Raw genomic sequence first — 23,054 nt, forward strand, 5'->3', positions numbered from 1 at the left:
CGACAGTATCTGTTCATGGGTGCTGTGGTGCTTTATTGAGAACTGTCCCCAATAGGCTCAGGTATTTGAACACTGGGCCCCAGGGCTGTCTGGGGGAGGTGGTGCTGGGGATGTTCTTTACCATTGAACTAAATCTCTGGCTTCTTTCTGCTTGTCATTTTGAAGACCAGGTTGACCTCAAACTTCAGTAGCTGGGGTGACAAGTGTGTGCTGTCATGCCCCACTAAGGCTTATGTGGAGACTAGAATTTAAGCTATAACGAACGAAGCAGGGTTCATTTAGATTTCCAAATCTGATTGATTTCTATCTAATTTAGCAGTGCTCAACAGAAGGTTAACCAAGGCCGGCCTGTAAGCTGAGCCGGTCAGCACATCACTGCTAACTAACCCCACAGACTTAAACTCACAATACCAACATCTCTGCCTTAAAACAGACCCCGTAATCTTACCGAGCCATCTTTGGGAGGTGTTGAGTGGATTCCCCAGGTAACTGCTGGCCAAGCACTTCCAGGAAGAAAGCAACATATTAAATGTCACCAGGCAAGGTGCTTATCTCCCTGGGGACTATCTAGCAAATCTTTCATTTGAAGCTGACTCTCTTCTGCCACCGTGGTCCCTTTTCTGAGTCCCGCTTAGAGGTTGCATAAGCAGAAGAAACAGCAGAGTTAGCAAGGATGGTGGGAGTGGGGGTGGCTGCGGTGAGACACAGAAGGAAACCTGTAAGCGTTTCCTCCCGTTGCTGAGATGATTGGTGTAATGCAATCGAGACAGGGTTTCTCTGTGTAGCTTGGGCTATCCTGAACTCGATTGGTAGACCAGGTTGGCTTCCAACTCAAAGATCTGCCTACTTCTGCCTTTCCAGTGTTGGGATTAAAGTCATACACCATCACTGCCTGGTGAAAATGTCAAGGTTTTGAGAAAGCGAGCGCAGTTTCTGCTGCAGGACCCCTCCAGCTTGCATAGTATGAGCTACGACATCAAATAGTCCAACAGCCCATAATGGGTCACATGACACAGGAAATCATAATAGTCTCAAATAAATAGTCTCAATAAAGAAACTGATTAGTCACTGAATAAGCAGGGGAGGGAATAGGGGCTACCTTCCTCCCAGCCAGGGGACGGGAAGGGAGATAGAGAAAGTGGTGATTTAGCCAGAGGAGACAGGGTCCAAGAGACATCAGAAGAAAACAGTTGGAGCAGAGAAAGCCAGTATCTTGGAAATTTTGGCTGGGAGATAGCCAGATTATTTTAGAGGATTAAAATATATTAGTACTGCTTAGTTGTTGTACCTCAGAGCTGCTAAATAGTCCTGTATCACTTATTTGGGAACTCGCTGGGTTAAGAGAAAACTGCAACGTTTATGGAATCAAAGCTAACAGACTTAAAAAAGGAAGCTTGCAGTAGGAAGGCAATCCAAGCAGAGAAGGGGGCGGGGCATCAGTAGGGGGCGGGGCATCAGTCCCACTTCTCTCTTCACACTGTCCCTAAGTGCACAGAAGTGCAAGGGATGCTCACTTTTTTTTTTAATAGCTATTCTCTTAAAGGATCAAAAGCTCAGCTTACCTTCTTTTTATTCTGCTAACATTCGATTTATCTAAAAAGGCCTGCTATAATTAGTGTCTATCACTTTAAAATGCCGGAAGCCTTTCAGTGTTGGTCTGGACGTGTGGGTGTTTACATCAGATTCCACTGCTGGACTATTAGTAAAGACAGGGAACCCAGAGCCCACAGGGATGTGGGCCGGTCGAAAGTGAGTTACTGGTTTCAATCAAAGTCTCTGGTTCTTGCTGCAGGTAGGACTGCATCTGGCAGCTCTAGTGCTCTACTGCCAGAAATGTTGGTGGTAGTTGTCTTTATGGTTCAGCCTGTTTCTCCAAAGGCTAGACGTGGCCTGCGAGATGGCTCAGTGGATAAGAAAGCTTGCAACCATGCCTGGCAACCTGAGTTGTCCCCTGACCTCTACACATGTGCACAACACACACACACACACACACACACACACTTTTTGAAGGCCTATGCAAATTTGAGTCTTACTAGGTTGGCTTGGCTCCAATTCACTTTTTCGGGGGTGGGGCCGGGGGTAAGCATTTGCTGTTAAGACTCCCTGCAAGAGGAGAAATCCCCTAGTAGCCATATTTGGGTCTCATCCTTGGAGGTGAGGAGGAGATGCCACTCTTTTTAAAGTGATCTGACAGAGAAATGCCACCAGAGCCTGCCACGGCTTCTGCTATGTGAGTTCTGGGGGATTGATTGTAGGTCAGCAGGTCAGCAGGCTACCTTCACCCACTGAACCATTTCCCTAACCCTTCCTGCTTGGCTGGTCTGATATAGGATCTCAAGGACCTGGGCTGGCCTTGAACTCCCTATTGTAGTAAAGGATGCCCTTGAACTCCTGCCTTCATCTCTCAGGGACTGTGCCACCATGCCTGGGTTTATGTAGTGTTGGTGACTCCAGGTATGCTAGCTGGGCATTTTAACCAACTGGGACCACATTCTCAGCCTGGAATACAGTTGTCACTCTAAGACAACCGGACACACAGACACCGGGGCTTAAAAACCAATACACTAAACGGTGACTGATCAATACACAGCTGCCATAGGAGAAATCCAGGATTCCTGCCCCACCCAGCGCTCTCATCTTCAGGTGCCCAAGTTCATTTCAGAAGACTGCAGAATTATCCTAATAAAACCTACACCTACCCTCCCATGCACTTTAACCATACCTAGATATGTAGAATGCCAGCTGCAGTTGCTGCAGTCCCATTGCCTTCTAACCAGGGAGCAATGGCAGAGGTCTGCACGTGCTCAGTGCTGATGTAGTCTGAGTCAGTGGGTGTGGTGTGGAGGAGCTTGGGGTGGAGACAACGGGCTACAGTCAGATGCCACGACCATCTGACTGTAGCCCATGTTTCCTATCTGGATGGACAATCTGAAAATCGACGTTGGAGCTTTAGAAACCACCTGCTCTCAGGATCCAGCCATGGGGGAGTCTCTCAGTGGGCATCTTTTGTTTTTAATCCCATAAGGGATTCCTTTGTGCACCTGCAGTTATAAGCCCTCTGGGCCAGTGGCATCTAACACAATTCAATTCGCAGGTACACTGAAATTCCCATGCCTGGTCCTGCCCAGACCAACTGAGTCAGGAACTGAGCAAAAAGTTCTCACGGGCGGGGAAAACTGTCTAGAAGGTGCTGACAGATGAATTTACCATTCTACTCTTATGCCCAAAGTGGGGCTCATGGATGACTCTGGGGGGTGGGGGATAGCTGAAAGGAAATGTTCCTATGGGGAAAGAAGAGAGCGGTTCATAGACTCACTGTGACTGAGGCCTGGTCGGGTGGATAGCGGATGCTGACCTCTCTCATGCCCTCTCAGGCTGCGGCATCCACGTTTGTCTTTACTCAGAATGAGATCCTGGGATGGCGCAGTGTGACGGTTAATGTTAAATGTCAACTTGACAGATCAAGAATTGATGGGAAGATGGGCCCTCTAGTAATGACTGGGAGGCGGAGTTGATGTGGGAAGATGCATCTTAATTGTGGTTAGTGTGGGTAGAACCATGTCCTAGGGCGGGGATCCAAAACCTCATCAGTTGAGAATGTGAACCTAGCACTAGCGACCACGTGTTGATTGCTCTTGGTTGCTGGCCGTGGAAGCAACGTGACCAGCTGCTTCAAAAGCTTTGACTTTCCTGCAAGGACAGACAGACTGGACAGACTTTGTCCTGAAGTGTAAGCTAAAATCAATCCTTAAGTTATTATTGTCAGGGTATTTCCTGAAAGCAATAGGAATAAGATCTTGGGGTCAGGGGGTGGTGGCCCAGGCTGGTCACCTTGATTCTCAACTGTACTTTAATTATGGTTAATGTACAAACTCGAGAGTCAGCAGGATGAAGAAGAGGCTATTCTCAGCCAGGGCAGGGCCTGTTCTGTACAAGAAAGTTCACCGAGTTCTTTTGTGTCCATTTCCTACCCTGATTTGTCAAGAGTAATTCTGGCTGAACAGTGATGTGTTGCTTTGAACCTAAAAGCAAGCCAGGGATCAGTGGCTCGGGAATGCTTAATGTTTACAATGCTCCCCAACTTAACAGCGCCCCGAGAAGGGATCTTCTGAGATCTGTAAGCACAGACATGAGGGGGAAAAGACAGTTACCTATTGTCTTTGTATAATCGATGCGTATGCGTGTTTTCCCCATGCGCATGTGTGTGTTCCCCTAGTGTGCCAAGCTCTTGGGGAGACCTGAAGGCGGCACTGGATGCCCTGGAACTGAATTTACAGACAGTTGTGAGCTGTCAGGTGGGTGCTAGGGATTGAACCTGGGTCCTCAGCAAAAGTACTCTTAATAGCTGAACCTTCTTTTCAGCCCCAGACCATTCAGTTTTCATTGTTTGATTTGAATTCAAATGTACCCAAGACCTTCAGCAAACAGTTCTTCTGAGGGTCTCCCAGGGCAACAGGAGGCTCTTTTCTGACAGCTGCTCTTCCCAGAACCTCTGTTTCTTGTCCTCCAAGTTAACACACCGTCTCAAAAATTTGTTTCCCTCCCTCTTTTAAACGTTATTTTAAAGGTGTTCAGAGGAACAAAGTGTGTGTGTGTGGGGGGGGGGGGACTACATAGAATATCCAGATAGCCTGGCACTCAAATCCAACAATCACCATTTGGAAAACCTAAACAGAAAGGAAGTGGTTGGGTAGATGTCTTCATGGATGAAGATATTTGCTGTAGTGGGGATGGGAGTGGGAGTGGGGCTGGTGGAGGGGGAGGAGGAGCTAGGTGAAAGGGGAGGGTGGTGTTAGCCCCAGCCAGGAAAGCATGGTGGGCAGCACTCAGAAGGCGGAGACAAGATTCCTTGGAGCAAGTAGACGAGCCAGACTAGTGATATTAGTTAGCTCTGGTTCCAGGAGGGGCTCTGCATCAATTACTAAGAAGGAGAGTAATCAAGGAGACACCAACAATATTAACTTCAGGCCTCTGCAAATGGGCACACACACACACACACACACACACACACACACACACGCACGCACACACACACACACACGCACGCATGCACACGCACACACTCACTCTGTGGCAGTTTACATGAGAACGGCCCCTCCTAGGCTCATATATTTGAATGCTGGGTCCACAGTCGGTTGAATAACGTCAATATATTGTCTAACACCTCACGTAACTGGGAACATGAAAAAACCAGGATGAGCATCCTAGGCTCTTCAGAAAAAGTCTCTACCAACAACTAGTGACACCAGGCACCCAAGAGAGCCTAGTTTATTACTACGGGCTGTCTCGGACTTACACCCACCTAAAACCCATGACATATGCCACACCTAATATCATTGTACAAAGGTTATTTTTCTTTCATATCGGACACTGAAAAGCCTCTCTATTTCCCTCTGGAAGACCTGCTTATTAAAAACTTTCTACCCAGTGTAATGTAGCATTCACTGAAGGTCATTGTGAGGTCACCCGTGGGTGTGACATCAGCATGCTCAGACACGTGGGCGTGCTCTAAAGGGTGACCACCTATTGCAGAACTCGAGCTTGGGTGTGGGTGACTGTCATCACCTTGTGCCATCAGATACAAGCTACCTTCAAGTTGGTTTATGGTCCACGCAGATTCATCAGTCACTGGGACCCTACTGTGATCATTCAAATCCAGCCACCATGTATGTGTATCTCTACATTTTTCTAGAACCATTCTCAATCCATGTGCAGCGGGGCCTGTGTGCCCAGGTCTGCTTACAGCATGCACTACCCAATCAACCATAAAACCAGAGAGAAGAAACTAAACAAGCAATGAATGAACCCATAGAGATGCTGGAACAACAGAAAATATCACCATGCCTTAGGAAACCCTGAGCTGAGCAGATCTGAAGCAGGACTGATTTAATCAGTGATGCTTGTCACACACTTCCGGTGGACATGCACACTTCACTTAGGAACCATACCCGTGAATAAAGTCAGCTAACTGAACAGCAAAGGTATTTGAGTTAGAGACAAGAAAGGTATAGGTTGTCTATTCTAAGATACCGCAAGTTCCCCTTCATGGGATACGGGGGAATTGCTTGTAAACGAGAGCCATCGCTGATTATGGTATAGCTAATGGTTCTCTTAAAATGGCCAGTAGTTGTGAATGTACAAACACAAAATCAAAAATAGTATAGATATAGAGATATAGATGAAGATATATATTGTATAGATATAAATTAAGTATAGATATAGATAAAGCTATAGATATATAGATATAAATATAGATTAGACATAGATTATACAAATATAGATTAGACATAGATGATATAGATTATTAGATATAGCTATAGATATAGACTATATAACTATAGATATATCTTATATAGATATAGGTATGGCTTATATAGCTATAGATTAGATATAGATATAGGTATAGATTATATAGATATAGGTGTAGATTATATAGATATAGGTGTAGATTATATAGATATAGGTGTAGATTATATAGATATAGGTATAGATACAGATTAGATATAGATATAGGTGTGGATTATATAGATATAGGTGTAGATAAATAGACATAGGTGTAGATTATATAGATATAGGTATAAGTTATATAGATATAGGTGTAGATTATATAGATATAGGTGTAGATTATGTAGATAAAGGTATAGATACAGATTAGATATAGATATAGGTATATATTATATAGATATAGGTATAGATACAGATTAGATATAGATATAGGTATAGATTAAATAGACATAGGTGTAGATTATATAGATATAGGTATAAATACAGATTAGATATAGATATAGGTATAGATTATATAGATATAGGTATAGATACAGATTAGATATAGATATAGGTATAGATTATATAGATATAGGTATAGATTATATAGATATAGGTGTAGATTATATAGATATAGGTATAGATACAGATTAGATATAGATATAGGTATAGATTATATAGATATAGGTATACATACAGATTAGATATAGATATAGATAGGTGTAGATTATATAGGTATAGGTGTAGATTACATAGGTATAGGTGTAGATTACATAGATATAAGTGTAGATTAGATATAGACGATGATATCGATATAGATACAGGGACCAACATGGCATTGATGTGGATAGCTGCCACTGTTAAGGGACCCAGAGCTTACCTGCTCTTTGGACGGCACCAGCAGCTCCTCGATCATCATACTGTCCCTCGCGTAGGAGCTTCTGTTCAAGGTGTAGGACCTATCCGAACTGAAGGAGCGGAGGCTGTTGTATTTACAGTCACCCATTCAACGGTGGGAGGTGACGATGGGATGCAAGAAAATAAAGGCATGCAACTTTAAGAACAGGCAAGATGGCTAAAAATACCAACAAATGTGCTTTTTTTTTTTTTTTTTAAAGAAAGGTATCAAAATTTAATTCTCTAGATGGACTGAATTTCACAATTGAGATTTTAAAATTTGGCCAATTTGGTGTCAAATCTGAGATGAAACACATGGTGACTTTGGATACTCCACTATGGTGCAGAACCAGCATGGCACTGAAGAGATCCTTTATCTGATAACACTAGTATCTTTCTTTCTGTGATTTATTTTATATGCACTGGTGTTTTGCCTGCATGTATGTCTGTGTGAAGATGTTGGAGTCCCCTGGAACTGGAGGAACAGACAGCTGTGAGCTGCCATAGGAGTGCTGGGAATTGAACCTTCCTCTGGAAGAGTAGCCAGTGCTCTTAACCACTGAACCTTCTCTATGGCCCCAACGAGGGTGTTTCTTAAGAGGAAGACTTTGTTAGAGGTCCTTTTCCCAGTCCAACTATGCTGCTTTTCACACTTAGATGGAACCGTGTCTACTGAGGTGGGGTCTGTGAGTGAACCGTTGGAAATCACCTATGGCTTTGCATACTAAGAGCTCTGGTTTGGAGCTGTCACTCAAGGACAGTTTCAGGAAGGGAAATAGAAACGTAGCCACATGCATTTGTTGGTTGTGTTCTAGAAGATATTCACATAGCCTGTATTCAAATCCCGTGTTCCCTTGGTTTGACTTTTTTCTTCTTTCTTCTAGTTACTCTTACCCTTTCTAACTCTCCCGGAGATTGTCCTGAATTTTCCAGGGTGCAATGCACATTCTACCTGCATGGACCCTTAAACTGAGTCAGTAGATTATGAGGATATGGGAGGATGATTCTAAAATATTATCTTCGTTAAGGGTACATACATCCATGTAAGTCCTGTGAAGCCAGGTTATCACTAATCTGGGTCCTGGGTTAATGGCTTTCTCATGATCCTCTGGGGAGAAAGAGGATGGTGGCTTCAAGGAACAGCTCCAGTTTCCACTCACGCTACCGTACTTAACTGGCAGGCTTTCAGAAAAGGATATTCTGTCACCTCTGTGACGAGCTTTCCTATCTAACCCTATCATGAAGGCTTTAGGACGGGAAAGAGCTGAGATAAAGCCTAGACTTGATTTCTCAGCCATGAAATAACTCCAACTAGTGTAACACATACTGACCCCTTTTATCTTGGGGTCCCTGTTGGTATAGGGAATGAGGGCCATGGGAAATTAGTCAGTTTGCTTCATAATATTGCCCATTTAACTGATGAAGTTGGCCTAAGCTAGAGTCCCACTCATTCTGTGACATCACCCCCAGCTGACTCAGTCAAATTTTGGCATTGTCTTTGCCTTGTGAGCAAGTGCACACCGGAAAAGAGCCAAGACTAGAAAAAGGAGTGCGTGCCCGCTTTGCACAGAGAGACTTCTCTCCCCAGTGTCTGCTAGTTGAAACATCATCAGCCATTACATGCATCATTCTAAAGTGCTGAGCAGAGGCTGGGTCTTCCTGCAGGACCCTCAGCTTTCTCCGAATCCCATGCTCAAGGCTCTGACTCACCACGAACGTTCATTCCGAGGCTGTTACCAAACACGCTTAGCAAATATTTACTGACTGTGTCCAGCACCGTCCAGGCACAGAGGCGCTTCCCCAGAAAGTCACAGGGATGCACAGTTAAGTTAGCCATGCTGGTCACGGGTTACGTGACCAAGTGTCCTTTCTCATCCTTGTTTCTTCCTTTTATTCCTCTTCCTAGACCCTTAGGTCCCCTTCGCCACAGCAGACACTTTGCTTGAAGGCTTCCCTTCACTGTCCTTTTATTTTCTAAACCACATCTTCAAATCGGGACCCGAATTCCGTGATATGTCAGAGGTGGGCCGTAACTGTATCGTATGTAGGCAAACATTTAAAAGCGTTTAAGAGGGGTTACATAATTGTGATCCTTTTGGCTTTCAAACCTAAGATTTGTAGATCCTTTGCCTCCCTGTTTGTCCGTGAGTGGCAGCTCAGGTCAGAGCTCCGACTTGGTCCTAGCCACAGAAATGCTTCAAGTCGTGATTCCCAAGGATCATCCCAGACCTGCTTCTACCAGGCAGATAGAGCCCAGGAAAGCCACTGAACATCACCCCAAGGCCCTGATTCACCACAGTACACTCAGGACCAGAAAAATGTTGACTATTTTACACAAAGGGAGTCTAGAAAGCTCTAGGTTGATTTGTTGTTGTTTTGCATTTGCTTTGTTTTTTTCAAGACCGGGCTCCTTTCTGTAGCCTTCCCTGGCTGTCCTGGAACTTGCTCTGTAGACCAGGCTAGCCTCAAACTCAGGAGAACCAACTGCCCCCACCTCCAGAGTGGGGGCAGGGATGAAAGGTGTGCACTGACACCATGCAAGCAACTTTCAGTTGGTTTTTTTTAAAACTATGGTCAGAGAGATTATTTGTAGCCATCGTGTTAGATGCAGGACTGGTTAGAAAACCATGCTTCCTTGGGCTAAAATGTTATTGGGATATCTAGGACAGCTCAAACAAGCAGCCACCAGCAAACAGACTGGACTTTTCCTTTAGAACCAACAAACCCTTTTTACCTGGGTCGTGCATTCTACAAAACTTGCTAAGGGAGTGTCTGTTCACTATTATGTAGGTAAGATTCCTTTTCATAGATTTGTACTTTTCCCCCTTTCCCAAGCAAACTGATTTTCTAAAACAAAAAAAAAAAAAAAAAAAAACTTTTTTCTTTTAAAAAAAGCACATTGCAGGCCAGCACAGCACAAATGCTCAACATCAAAAAAAAAAAAAAAAAAAAAAAAAAAAAACAAACAAAAAAAATGGCAATATGGGTTGGGGACAGGCAGAGGAAACACTACAAAAGCGCCACATTTCTTACCTTATCTTGGGACTATTTTAAAGTATTTTTAGGGGGAAAAAAGTAAAATCAGGAGAAACGGAATGTAAAAATAAAATCAGACAGGGGGAAGAAAAGAAAAAAAACACAAATGTTATAGTTGAATGAATCATACAGTGAATGTCCCTTTAAATGTTGCACTCAGAATTGACTTGATAATGCTCTAACCATATGATCTAGAAACATTAAATTATTCATTGTTTAAAGAGATAGCTATAAACACACGCCATGAAAAATATGCCTCTGAGCAAAACGAGAGTTGCCAATGTGAAAAAACATGGCATACGTGTCACATTGATTGGGAATTGCTTAGTCAAAATCAGAGACAGAAAAATCCTTAAAATTATTTCAAGATAAAAAAAAAATTACAAGAGGCAATACTCAGGTTTCATAGCCCACTGGAAGCCAATGGCTAGAATTTTCTAGCAAGGAAGGAAGAAAGAAGCTTGCTACGGGATATAAATGGTACCCAATTCTATATAAAAGACAAAATCAAGATCCTGGAAGGGCCCAGATGTTTTTATTATAACTTCAGAGAACCTGCTATTGAAATACTGCACATTTTAAAAGTTCCCCTGTCTCTTCTTTCTGGTGACACCTGCTCCAATCAGATTTGTAAGCCTTTTAGGAATGTATTTAATAAAGAAAAACTTTTCCTAGCTCACGTTGAGATTCTGAGGAAAAGGCCATGCGGTGTCTAAACTGGTTTCAGTAACCACACTGGGAACAATCCCCAAGGTTTACTTTGTGGGAAGTACCATTTACTACTAGACAATGAAACTTTTTACAGCAGATTCCTAAACCATAGGAAAATGTCCTCGGGGCTCTCACTCAGAAGGTTTAATTATTAGCTTTAAAATAACTTGACAGTCAGCAAACACGCTGTTGAGCCACACCAGGGGAAAAGAATTCCCAGCCTTTTGGACAAGGTCCTGTCCCTTTACACAGTGAGTGGCTTGTGAGTCAAGGCTTTCTCCCTTCAGCTGTAAGCACTGAATTAGTGCCATTGCTGACTGTGACTCTCAATAAGTCACAGTCACACTCCTCACAGGACCGTTGACCAACACTCTAATGGCACAACCCCAATTGCCTATGCATAGCAGACAGCTTACCATTTGTTTTTATCATCAAGGTGCTGCCTAGCAACCATGAATTAATTCTTCACTAACCAGTATAGCAAACGATCCATATACAAATTTCTTACGTATCCTAACTAGAAAGGTCTTCCAGCCTGGAGCAAACTACTTTTGAAACATGAGACTCAGGGCTGGGTTTTGCCCCTTTATCAGGGAGCTCATGTGGTAACCAGGCTTGGAAGCCAACTGCAAAGTGGGAGAAAGAAAGAGCAAAGATTGACCTGTTCTAGCACATGAGACTACACGCTGCTAATGTCAAGGGAAAAAAAAATAACAGAGCGTGTGTGTGTGTGTGAGTGTGTGTGTGTGCACATGTGTGTTCACATCAAGAACATTCCACAGAATTCACATTGCATCCAAAGAGCACATTCTGGCATCATGAGGAGGATGGAAATGATGCTGGCTCGTGACAGATCATGGTTGTTGTAAGCAAACTCTGAAAAAGAAAAAAACAATCCCCAAGCAATAATATAGTACCTGGCAGAACGGGCTCCAAGACTGAAGCCCACATAACCCTCGGCAGGCAGGGAGTCATCGCCCAGCTCCTTAAGGTCCTGTGGCCCGAGATACTTGTCAGTGTCCCCTGTGATGGCATCTTCACCTGCAGGTGGAGAACAAGCCAGTCAGAAACCCTCCCTCTCGACTTATGTGGCAATCGGGGAGAAAACTGACGCTCATGGTCTTATCTCCTTTCCCGGTGCCTTTGTAGATTTTTTTTTTAACTGCCATACAGAAAGAAACAGTGAAGAGAGAGGTTAGTTCTCCATTGCAGGGGCCAACCAGAGTAGCAAGCTCAGCTAGTGTTAATGATCAATGTAAGCATGACCCCTGCCCTGTCCCCGCACCCCCCCCCCAAGGTTCAGTTAGAGATGGAATTTCTCTATCAGATGAGTTTTCCCCCTTTACCACCCATGATGACGACATCTTGTTTGAATGGCAAAGCCTACACAATGTGGCCTATGTCACTAACACTGTCCTTAAAGTGAGGGAAGGGAATGGCTTTATTTAGTTATCGACTGTGTGCGTGAGTGTGCACATGCCAAAGTGCACCTGTGGAGGTCAGAGGGCAACCGTGTGAGTCAGTTCTCTCCTTCCATTTATGTGGGTTCCGGGATCAAACGTACTCTGGCTTAGCAAGTGCGTTTAAACCAACTGAGCTATCTCGCCTGCCTGGGAAAGCCACCGGTTGTTCTTTAAACCAAGTTTACTCATAGGACTTCAGGCTGGGACATTTCTATTCTGAGTTTTGTAAGTTAATGGTGGCGGCTGTACCCACCTGCCTGGAAGACCTTGGCGCACATTCATTTTGAACCGTTTCTAAACCTCTCAGATGAATGAGTCAGCTCAGCTGTTCCCACCGCTTGAAGTCTACTTGCAAAGCAACTAACTCGGCCTTCTACGAACGCCTTGAACGAGGGGGCTCCTGCAGCCAGAAAGGGGGACCACAGAACTGCATCCTAACTACCCACACAAAGAGTTAATGCATGCAAAAATGCTCTTCCGAGTTCTGTGTGCCTAGTGATCTCACACGGAAAACCACATTCCAAGAGCAACGGGGCAGGTTTTTCAATCGTCTTTTGCCCTCTGGGATAGTTCCCAACCCTCCCAAAGGATAGCACAGGCGGCGCAGAGTTCCCTCTACGCGGGTAAACCGGGTCTCTCTTTAAAATTACTTTTCTTCCCTTTCTAGATTAGATACAAGCTGGCTGGCCAAAAGAGATTCCAAATGTGTATACGCTAGGTTCTCACAGAGGCAAGCGACCTGGCTCTCACTATTCTGTTCACTACAGTTTACAATTCCCATTCATTTCAACTCTCGAAACTGCAGGAGCTCAATTTTTTAGCAACCAATCAGGACTTGAAACACACTGGCAACTACTTTTTTTTTTTTTTTTTCAAATGTAAAAAGCTAAACATCGCTTTCCTGGTGGGGCTCCTTACCACACCACTCTAAGTATTTACAAGGGAGGGGTATTTGCATATTTCACCCTTAGAGACCAAACCGGCACCCACCAAGCAGGAATTAAAGAAAGATCTTACTGTGTGGCAAAGCCATTTCCACCACGACAATTGAGGAGTGCTTTCAGGAGACTTCCAGGAATTCCTTATGCAGGGGTTTAAAGTAAGCGGTCCACACCAGCCCCAATCCACACCACACCAGCCTGTTGTGGATCCAAACCCTTTCCTAGTCAGAGCTTCTTCACCAGCGCTGCACCGGTTCCCTCTGCATCTCCAAGTTGTCGCAGGCCACTGAGCAACTGTACATCATTCCTCACTTTTTAACTCCGAAGATTAAAAAAGAAATAATCTCAGATCGAAACATTTGAAAAATTTTGTGTGGCAACACTAAGTAGCGACGAACATTCTTCTGACTGCTCCACGGACATCCTTTCAAAGTGCCTTCTGATTGGATTAAGGACGCTCTGGCAAGCCTCTTGCAGGACCCAATAGTGACATAAATGCAAACCCAGGAGTTATTTGTATGTAAATATGTGGACTGCCTGGGTGTAGACTTTCAGTAACTTGATACCAGTGCCGCTGAGTAGCTGGGACCCTCACAAGTCCTGAGAGCCCTGGACATACTTGTAACTGGGAGACAGGAGACTCTTCTCAAAAGTGGATGAAGAAACAGCCAAGCCAGGTAGAAGAAAAACAAACCCAGGGAGAAAACAAAGAAGGGCCCGGAGCAGGAGTGGCCAGGAGCAGGCAAACTTTCAACTTTGTTCTCGGCTGGGAACACCGGGAGCCTCTGTTATTTATGGTCCCTGTCAGGTGGAAGGAGGGCAGGAAAGAAGGGAGGGCCTGCCCTTGGGTGGAGGTTGGGAAACTGTGGGGCTAGGGAAGCAGCTGTGACATTAGAATTCCCAGGACGCCTCAGATCAAACACACGGATCAACAGAGAGTGTGTGTGTGTGTGGGGGGGGGGCAGACAGACTGACAGAGACAGACAGAGAGAAGGAAGGCTGGGGAAGTGTTCTGCTGGAGTTGGGGTCCAGGGAGTCTCTGTTTATTGCTTCTCACTCCTAAGAGGGCTTCCAAAGAGTGGGGTGACAGTGGCCAGGAGGAGAACACTGGGCCCGGGAGGTGACCCTGCCAACCTTCCTAGTAAAACGTCTCTCCTCTGAAACGTGCGGCCTCTCTCTTATGAGGAAGCATCCTGCTTCTGAAGGCAGTGAGGATCTAGCCAGCTTTCTGCAGGTTCCACTGTGGTACGACCGAGAGGCCATTTCTGTGGCACCCTCTGATGTACACACCAGAATAGCTGGGTAGTTAGTCTAGGATGTTAGCAATGTGCGCCCATGTGCCCAGCATGCCTTTTGTTTTGTTTTTTTAAGTTTGTTTTTTAAATTTACTTTTTGAGGATTTTATGTGCACAATGCAACATGGTCATATTTGCCTCCCCCTTCCCCGCCATTTCACTATTCCAATACCCCCCCCCCCCCCCCCGTCCTTTCACTGCTTGTTTTTTTTTTTTTTTTAAAACAGTGTCTCATCAGTGCAGCCCATAGCTACAAGGGTGAGCCAATGAAGCAGAAGTAACTTACCTGTGGCCACACCCCTGGCCACACCCCCCAGAGAAGAGTGTCTCTTCCTGACCAGTTACTATCTACAGCCAATAGTTCCCCAGTTAGGGGTGGAGCCCGGATGAGCCCTTCCCCATCCATCCGTCTACCCTCTTGGTCTGTTACCTAAATACAGAGAGATTTGAATCTGTAGCGGGCAAGTGGGGAGCAGAGCTCTCTGCGATCATGAATGAGCGAACGGATACGACTCCTCAATGTTACGATCTGTTTTAATCCGCTGCAAGCCACACGGAAACTACAGGAGTGGGAAGGAAGCCAGGCTTCGAGAAGAGAAATGTCTGAATGCTAGGCTGTTTTTGTTTTCCATATTTAAAATCCACAAGCCAACGTGTTTTGTAAAGCGTTTTACACAAGGTGTGCTTCCCAGGAACCTGAGATGTGGAGTGCTCCACCCCACCCCCACCCTGCTCCCCAGTACTCAACTAATAACCTTCCACCACAGCCTGCCCACCTGCCAGGAGTTAGTTCCTTCAGTCTCTGCAGATTCTTAAACTCTTAGACTCTGAGCCTGGGCAGGGTGTGTGTTCTTTCTCACGTGACTAATTTCTTCCTCTTATTTTCTGCTCACCATCTGAGAGGGGCGTTCCTACCCGGGGTGTCTGGGCCTGAGCCTAGCCTCTCATATGGCCTAAGAAGGTCTCAGATGGATTGCATATTCAAAGTGCCCTATAGTTTTGGAATTGGTGATTAATAATGAATGGAAAGGCTGGTTGTGCTTGTATTTCCAAATCTGCATGCTTCCATGATTGAGAGTTCTCTTGGGATTAAACTTGATGGAGGGCAAACATGGCTTGTAAACCCACATTTTTATTTTCTCATCCTTAGATTTCAGAATGGACACCAAAAAACCATGAGAAGCCCTGGGTAGGGTTAGGGTGGGAGCTGTGAATACTGGTCAAAGATGAATCAAGATATGACCACGTGGTCTGCAGACAGGCAGTAAACCTGTCCTCACAATTTCTTCTCCTTCAGAATGTGGAACTTGTAAGTCAAAGTAAAATTATCATTTTAATTTACTTTGTATGGTAGGGTTCATATTCAAGCTCTAGCCATTATGAACAGAGACCCTCATCATTTAACATCTCCGAGTCATGGTTTGGACCTTTATGAAAGGTGATTCTAACTAGGACTTCCCTACAACTTCCTGGAAAACTGACTAAAATTTTGGGCAAAGGGACGACTTCACCCTGCGGGACTTTTGGTCTGTGACAGGTTTTGTGCCATGAAGGTATATAGTTACCAGAAAAGGCAGTATCAACAGACTCAGTGTTGGTCTTTTGCCTCCGAACCCAGCTGTGATGTCATTCACAGGCGACAGGGAGCCGGGCATCTGTTGCCATTGACAATGGCCACACATTCCCAGCATACATTTGGTTTAGGTCCCACCTTTACCTGGGAGCAGTTACATCACAGTTTAAATAAAAGGCAGACCCTCCCCTCCTCTTTTTCTTCTCTCTCTCTCTCTCTCTCTCTCTCTCTCTCTCTCTCTCTCTCTCTCTCCCCCTTTTGTCTCCATCGTCCTCAATAAACCTCTTCCACTTGGAACCATGTTGGCCTGGTGTGGTCTGTCCAGACTCGAGCCGTGATTCTATCACAACACTCAGCACAGGCATTGCGGATAAACCATGAAACGGGAACAACAAAACCAAACTACCCCTCCCCTTCCATGCAAAACATTCCATAATTATCACCTAGCACGACACCGTTATACTGAGGTTAGAGTGAGACGGACTATAGTCAATTTCATGGCTGACTCTAATCCTCTTTAGAATAAAACAAAATTACCTGGCATCAGCTGCTTCCCAGGCTCAAATATTTACAAGCCAGCAAAGGTAATGCTTTAATATTTAAACTGTGTGGTTAACTATGTATACATTATTATTAATATTTATGTTCTTTAAAAAAACTCCTTCTGTTACTGAAGTGCTGTTGTAAATCTGTATAAAGCATCAAGGGCCCTACATTTTCACTTCCCAAGAAGAAAGTACCTGGCTTCGCACTTGATTGGCAGCTTGAAGCCTCTGTGAGAGCTAGGATTAATGGCTGGACAGTCCTGTTATAAATAGGCCTGACTATGTTCTGGCAGGGAAGCTGTTTGTCTCTCCAGTTACCCTCCCTACCCAGTCTTCCCGAACCCTGCTGTCCTCTGCCTGTCTAGGCCCATGGCTAGGGCCCTTACTTGAATCTGCTTGCCTAGAGTTTTGAACAGAAAATGGTTTTCCAGGGTCTCTAGGTTCAAGAGGAAGAAACTCTGCAGGTTCTTAGTGAGCCTCTTGGAAATGTCTGTCCCTGGTCAGTCTGATGTAAGAATAACATTCAACTATCACAGTCATAACGGTAATAACAATGCTAACAGTAATATAGGGAGGCAGAGGTTGGTGGAAGGGAGAAAGGGGGAGTCAGAGAAAGGAGGAGAGAAAAAGAGGGAGACACACACACATACACACAGAGGGGGGGGGGAGGGAGGGAGAGAGAGAGAGAAGAGGAAAGAGACAAAAGCAAGGAAAGGGAGAGAGAGGCAAAGGGGGAGGAGGCAGAGCTTGCCAGTTCTCTGCTGTTCTAGACATTCGAGCTGAGGAACCCGGACTTTGAATCACATCTCCTTGCACACCTGGTCATGTGACTCCTGCCACAGCCACTTTCTGATGTTGCCTCATGAGCAGGGAGGGCAATCCCTGAGCTCGGCTGGCCCACAGAAGGATGGAAAGCCGGCATTAAGATGCCGAGTGGAGGCAGAGGCTGTTATTTTGTAACAGACGACTAAGATAGAAAGGAGAAATGAGGTCCAGAGGTCACACGGTGCTTGCACAGCATGCCAGAGGCCCCTCCTCAGCTCTGTATGTTAGCCGTGATCACAGCAGGATTACAGAAGAAGACCTTAAGCAAGTAAATGGCCAATTCCACCAGGTGAGCTCCCATCATGCACTGCTGCCCTTCTAAGCTTTGATACCAGGACGCAGGGAATGTTTCCAATACCACGCTAACCAAATACAAGGGAACCTCGGAACAACCGCCATCCCTCAAGTGACCACGTCACTGTCTGTATGTCATTACCATGCCAGGCCATGTCCCCCCTTCCGGTGCCAGAATGGAGAGAAATGACTAGAGATGTTGTAAACATCTGTGCTAGAGATGACTAGAGAGTTGTAAACTCTGTGTGGAAAACAAGAGAGAACATCCTCAGATACAAGGACAGGAAAAAAAAAAACTGTGCTAACTGATACTGGGGCTGGGAAGGAGCCAATGGTGCACTTTTACTCCTTGGATCATGTTAACCCATCCTGTATCCTACTGTCACTGCGCCCTCAGCAACCCTTGCTACAGGGCAGAAAGAATCAGCTCTTGACCCAATGTGGGAACACATTTTCTGGCTCTAGGTCTCTCCCCTCCCTTTTTCCTCTTTCCCTTTCTCCCTCCCTCCTCCCTCTTCTCTTTCCTTTCACTCCCTCCTCCCCGCTTCCCTCAATGTGTAACTTTCTTGTAACTTTTTCCACCTCAAGCTCACCACCACAAAACCCATTTGTTGCTTTTCTAGGGACTCAAAGTCCTTTCTCTATCTGCTCAGAGACCCAAGTCCCAGAGGAACTTGCTCAAAATAGCTGAACCAAACTATAGTTTACTCAGAAGGGCTTAATTCTTGTCTTGCGAAATGCAGAATCCACACCACCACCCCTTAAACTGCCACCACCATCACCACCAAGAGATTGCTTTCTGAAACATTAAAAGGTGGAATAGCCCAAAAGCCCCTCCAGGTAAACAATAGTCCCAAAGCCTAAGGTGACAAGACAGAAAGAAGACATGAAAAATCGAGAGAGGAGTAATTTGCACGGCCCACTGATTAACCGGTAGTTGACTGTGACACACGCCGGCCCTTAGCAGTCAACCTTAGACAGCTCGAGCTGAGCTTTAAACTGGTGTTTTTGATCACAGCAAAGAGAGACCACAAAAAGCGCTGAGAGGTGAGCCATCAGTCTTCACTGCAGGACAGGAAGGGTGCGATCAGATCGCAAGAATCAATGCCGCTATTTATTGAGTATTTACCGTGTTCTGGGTGCTGTGCTTGGTGCTTTCTGTATTATCTCATTTAATTCTCTCCAACGACTATCTCTGTGTCAGGACCTAGGAGACCACTCTGCAACAATGGAGGTAGGTAATCCAAGGCCACTGAGCATTTGAGAAAGATGGGATAACAAAGGTTGGAGATTAGGCCCTTGTTCTGACTCCTCTGCTGGACCTCGGAAACTCAAAGTCCACCGAGCAAGTAATGCTGACGGTGGTGATGAGCGAAGTGCCCGGAAGGCCGCAGGTGGTGCTGCCTTGCTCCCTGTGTGGTTCCCAGAACACTGCCCAGCACAGCGTGGGTACTCAATAAATAACTGGAATGATTGACAGGTCAGCCTCTGAAAGGGGTGAGCTACAGTTCCAGAGTGGAGGGGGAGGAAACTTACTTTTCACCAAAACCTCCTGTACTTTGGGAATTTTGAACCATGTGCTTTTATCACCTAGCCAAAAAAAATATGAATAAAGTCAGTAAAATGAAACAGAACACAGGCACTGCAGGTCAATCCTATGGGCCACGCGTTCCGTCCACCACAAGCACACACGTGACAGACACAAGCCTGCCAGGCAGGCATCAGGGTAGACATGTGTACCAGTGGACACCCAAGCGAACATGGAGAGGAAGCTCTCCCGCCTCACTTGCTTCTGAAAGATCGAGGACACATAGAGAGAAAGAACACAGGAAGACAGAAACACACGTCATCCACATGCCACTTTGTACGCATCAGGAGGAATCTGGAAGTATGTACTGGACACAGTTAGGTCCCCTTCCTAAGTGGGAATTTTGGAATCCTGACTATACCGACTTCGGAAGTAGCAGCCTTCTGTCAAGTTCAGTGTTTCTTACTGTTTATGCCACGGTTCAGCGTATACAGCAGGCTCTCTCGGCCTGAGTATCCAGGTGGTAGGGCCAACTATTGTCCTCAAGGCACCCAGTCTCCAAGAGAGAGGGCCAGGACACGGATCGTGGTATGGATACCACAGCGTGCCACACTGCCACCGTTCAGTGCCACACTGCCACCATTCAGGGCCATACCACCACCGTTCAGTGCCACACTGCCACCATTCAGAGCCGCACTGCCACCGTTCAGAGTTGGCCCATCTGACAGACGGAGCACACATTGCATCACGTGTGCTTCATTTAACCCCCACTCCTCTTTTTACTTTTTAACAAAATACTCATTTTTGTTTATGTTTTTTTTAAAAAAATGCCTGCATGTGTATGTCACACGGGGGTGGGGGGATCTTTGGAGTCCCGAAGAGGACGCTGCCTACAGCTGGGTGTGAGCCATGTGATCTGAGTGGTAGGAACTGAACTCTGGTCCTCTGGAAGGGCAGAAAGGATTTTTAACTATGAAGCCATCTCTCCAGCCCGGTTCCTCCCGTTTTTATGAGTGACACTGTAAATGCATTAGTTCACCCCCTAAAGCTCTGAGCCACGGGCAGAGTGTGGGCTGAAACAGACAGTCAGCCAATCCCTTTTCTCTGTGTGTACAATAATTGCAGAGTGGGAAACAAGAGGACTGCAGGTCACCCTCTGATGGTGCGCCATCTGATCGAGAAGCCTACCAGGGCTGAATGGTAGGTGTGTCTATGAAGGGGGCAGAGAGGCGCTGGCCTCTCCTGGCTAGAGACCCCAGCACAGGATGGTAAGTATGGTTGTGCCCCAAGCATCTAGGGCTTAGATGCAGTTAAACTGGCAGACTCCAGGGGTCTATCTCCCACCTCTGCTCAACCAATCAACTGGACGTCGGGGCCCAAGGCTGTAATTCCAGCACTCAGTAGGTGGAGGCAGAAGGGTCAGAGGTTCTAAGACATCCTTAACTATAAAGTGAGTTTAAGACTGGCCAGAGGGGTTGGAGAAATGGGCCTAGCAGTTAAGAGCACCGGCTGTTTATCCAGGGGACCTGGGGTTCATTCCTAGCACCTGCATGGCACCTGACAGCCATCTGTAACTCCAGTTTCAGGGAATCCGATGTCCCCTTCTGGTCTCCTTGGATACCAGGCACGTATATGAACAGACACATATGCAAGAGAAACACCCAAATAGACATAGTAGGAACTTGCTTCAAAACAAAACAAAACAAAAGGAACAAGAAAGCAGAGAAAGGGAAGACAGGAAAATGGAGCCCAGATGCGCCCAGATTTTGTTCTGACTGTCAGAACAATGCTAACTCTAATGTAGTTACACAGCAGCAGACGAGAAGACCCTTAGCTTCCAGCTCTATCTCTCTCCTTCCTGGTCCTTAGTCTGAAGCTAGAGCCTGTGTTCACTCATGCAAGGTTACTGTAGTCAGAAGACCGGAGGTGGGTGGAGTTTGTGTCTGTGTGTTTCAGGCTCTTTTGGAAGATGGACACCATCAAGGACACGAATGATGACCCCGTACGGAGGTCAGAGGCATAGCTAGAAGCAGAAGGGGGAGGGGCTGAGTACCCTCTACTACAGAGGAGCAAGTGGTAGCAACTTTCCTTGAATCTTTGGCTTCTGCCATCTCTTGGCAGGCAGAGTTAGCCACCTAGACCATAATGTAAACAGAGGAATAGAACACCTTTTCATTGTCTATCTCAAAACAGGGGACAACTATTGGCTAAGTGACTGGCAGACTAAACAGGTGATTTTAGAAGCCCCGAGAACTGTCTCCTCATCAGGAACTCATGGACCACCGGTTGCAGTCAACTTTCCCCTAGATCTTGGCTTAGGATTGTGGCTTTGTGGGTGGCCATAGACAAAGAATGGGGTTTGACCTGCCAAGTTCACACCCCTCTGATACAATGAATTGCCATTACCTCATGGAATAAATGACTCTGTTCTGGTGATCAATTTTTTTTTTTAAAAGTACAGAGTCAACTCCCTTTTTTGCTTTTAAGGATTCTGTTCCTTGCAGCCGGGGTGTATTTCTCTTTTAAAACCACGCGGCAGTTCAATGCTCCCTAATCCGGGCTGAAGAGTATCTGAGGTCAGCACACATGACTCAGGGCTAGAAGCTTTCCAGACGGGGCAGCGAGAATGTCCCCTGTGATCTTGCTTGGGTTAATAAACAAACCCATCGCAGAAGGAAAAGGGATTCAGTGTCTCTCCTACAGAGAGGTGGAAAGAGCAAGAGGAAGCAGAGGCTGCCATTTTCTCATGGTTACAACGCTTGATCTGGATGTAGAAATTCCCCTGGGTTACCTCCGTTAGGACTAGGTGTCACACTGACTTGGTCACATACATTTTTTTTTTTTAGCACAAACTTTTAAGGTGAAGACAGAATCCGGGCAGAAGGGAATTCGGGGTCACTTTCCTGTCCCATGATGTCAAACCTAAGCCACTGGTTAAGATGACTAGACAACAACTCAGCTGCCAGCTACAAACTCTCCCTATGAAATCTGGACTAGGATGCTGGCTGTGGATTGCTAAATTCCAAGAGAGCTTGTTCTCTTCTCGTGCTTGTATGTCCTCATGTGTGCAAAGCCTGTGTGTGTGAAGATGTCATGCAGCCCAGAAGACAGGCGATGACATCATTCCTCAGATGCTGTCCACTATCCCCCCACCCACTGGCCCAGAGCTTACTGATCTGACTGGATTGGCTAGTCAGCAAGTCCCAAGGATCTACCTTGTTGCCTACACATTTCAAGTGTACACCGACATGCCTGATTTTTTTAAAATGTGGCTTCTGGGTATCAAACACAGGTCCTCTTTCAGTGAGCTACCTGTCCAGTCTTGTCTGTGCATTCTTTCTTAGCTATCCATTCTACATCAAACCCACCCCAGCCCCTTCCCCCCACCCTTCACCTCAGTTTTCTCAGTACCTGGTTTAGAGTATGAAAACCTATTGTCAGGTAAGGGAGGCCCAGGCATACAGCCTGAGAAGGGCCCACTATGTGGCCCAAACCTAAGATTCCTTCATGTTACCACTGACCCAGGTGGAAAACACACACGTGTTGGGTTGTTTCAAGCCTATTTCTCGAAGGGATATACATACAAGGCCATACCGTGTGGCCTCTATTTTTACCGGAGCCCAGCCCAGGGAAATCATAGGATTAGCAACATCACTCTGTTTCCCTCATGTCCCCTGCTCCC

The 23,054-nt window shown here is 45.8% G+C and overlaps 1 protein-coding gene across 5 annotated transcripts in view; it reads right to left on the reverse strand.

The window, feature by feature from the left end:
- Window positions 1-23,054, reverse strand: part of ANK3 (ankyrin 3) — a gene marked incomplete at its 5' end in the record, with an annotated part of 441,504 nt that overhangs the window by 72,508 nt on the left and 345,942 nt on the right. For all 5 annotated transcript variants that reach the window (XM_080938021.1, XM_080938020.1, XM_080938019.1 and 2 more), the window contains 2 exons: window positions 7,145-7,247; window positions 11,826-11,949. In XM_080938021.1, the coding sequence (XP_080794147.1) occupies window positions 7,145-7,247; window positions 11,826-11,949 (227 nt within the window). The remainder of the gene's footprint in view (window positions 1-7,144; window positions 7,248-11,825; window positions 11,950-23,054) is intronic.

This window comes from Micromys minutus (assembly GCF_963924665.1).
Source record: "Micromys minutus genome assembly, chromosome: 25".
In the NCBI taxonomy this organism is placed as follows: Eukaryota; Metazoa; Chordata; class Mammalia; order Rodentia; family Muridae; genus Micromys; species Micromys minutus.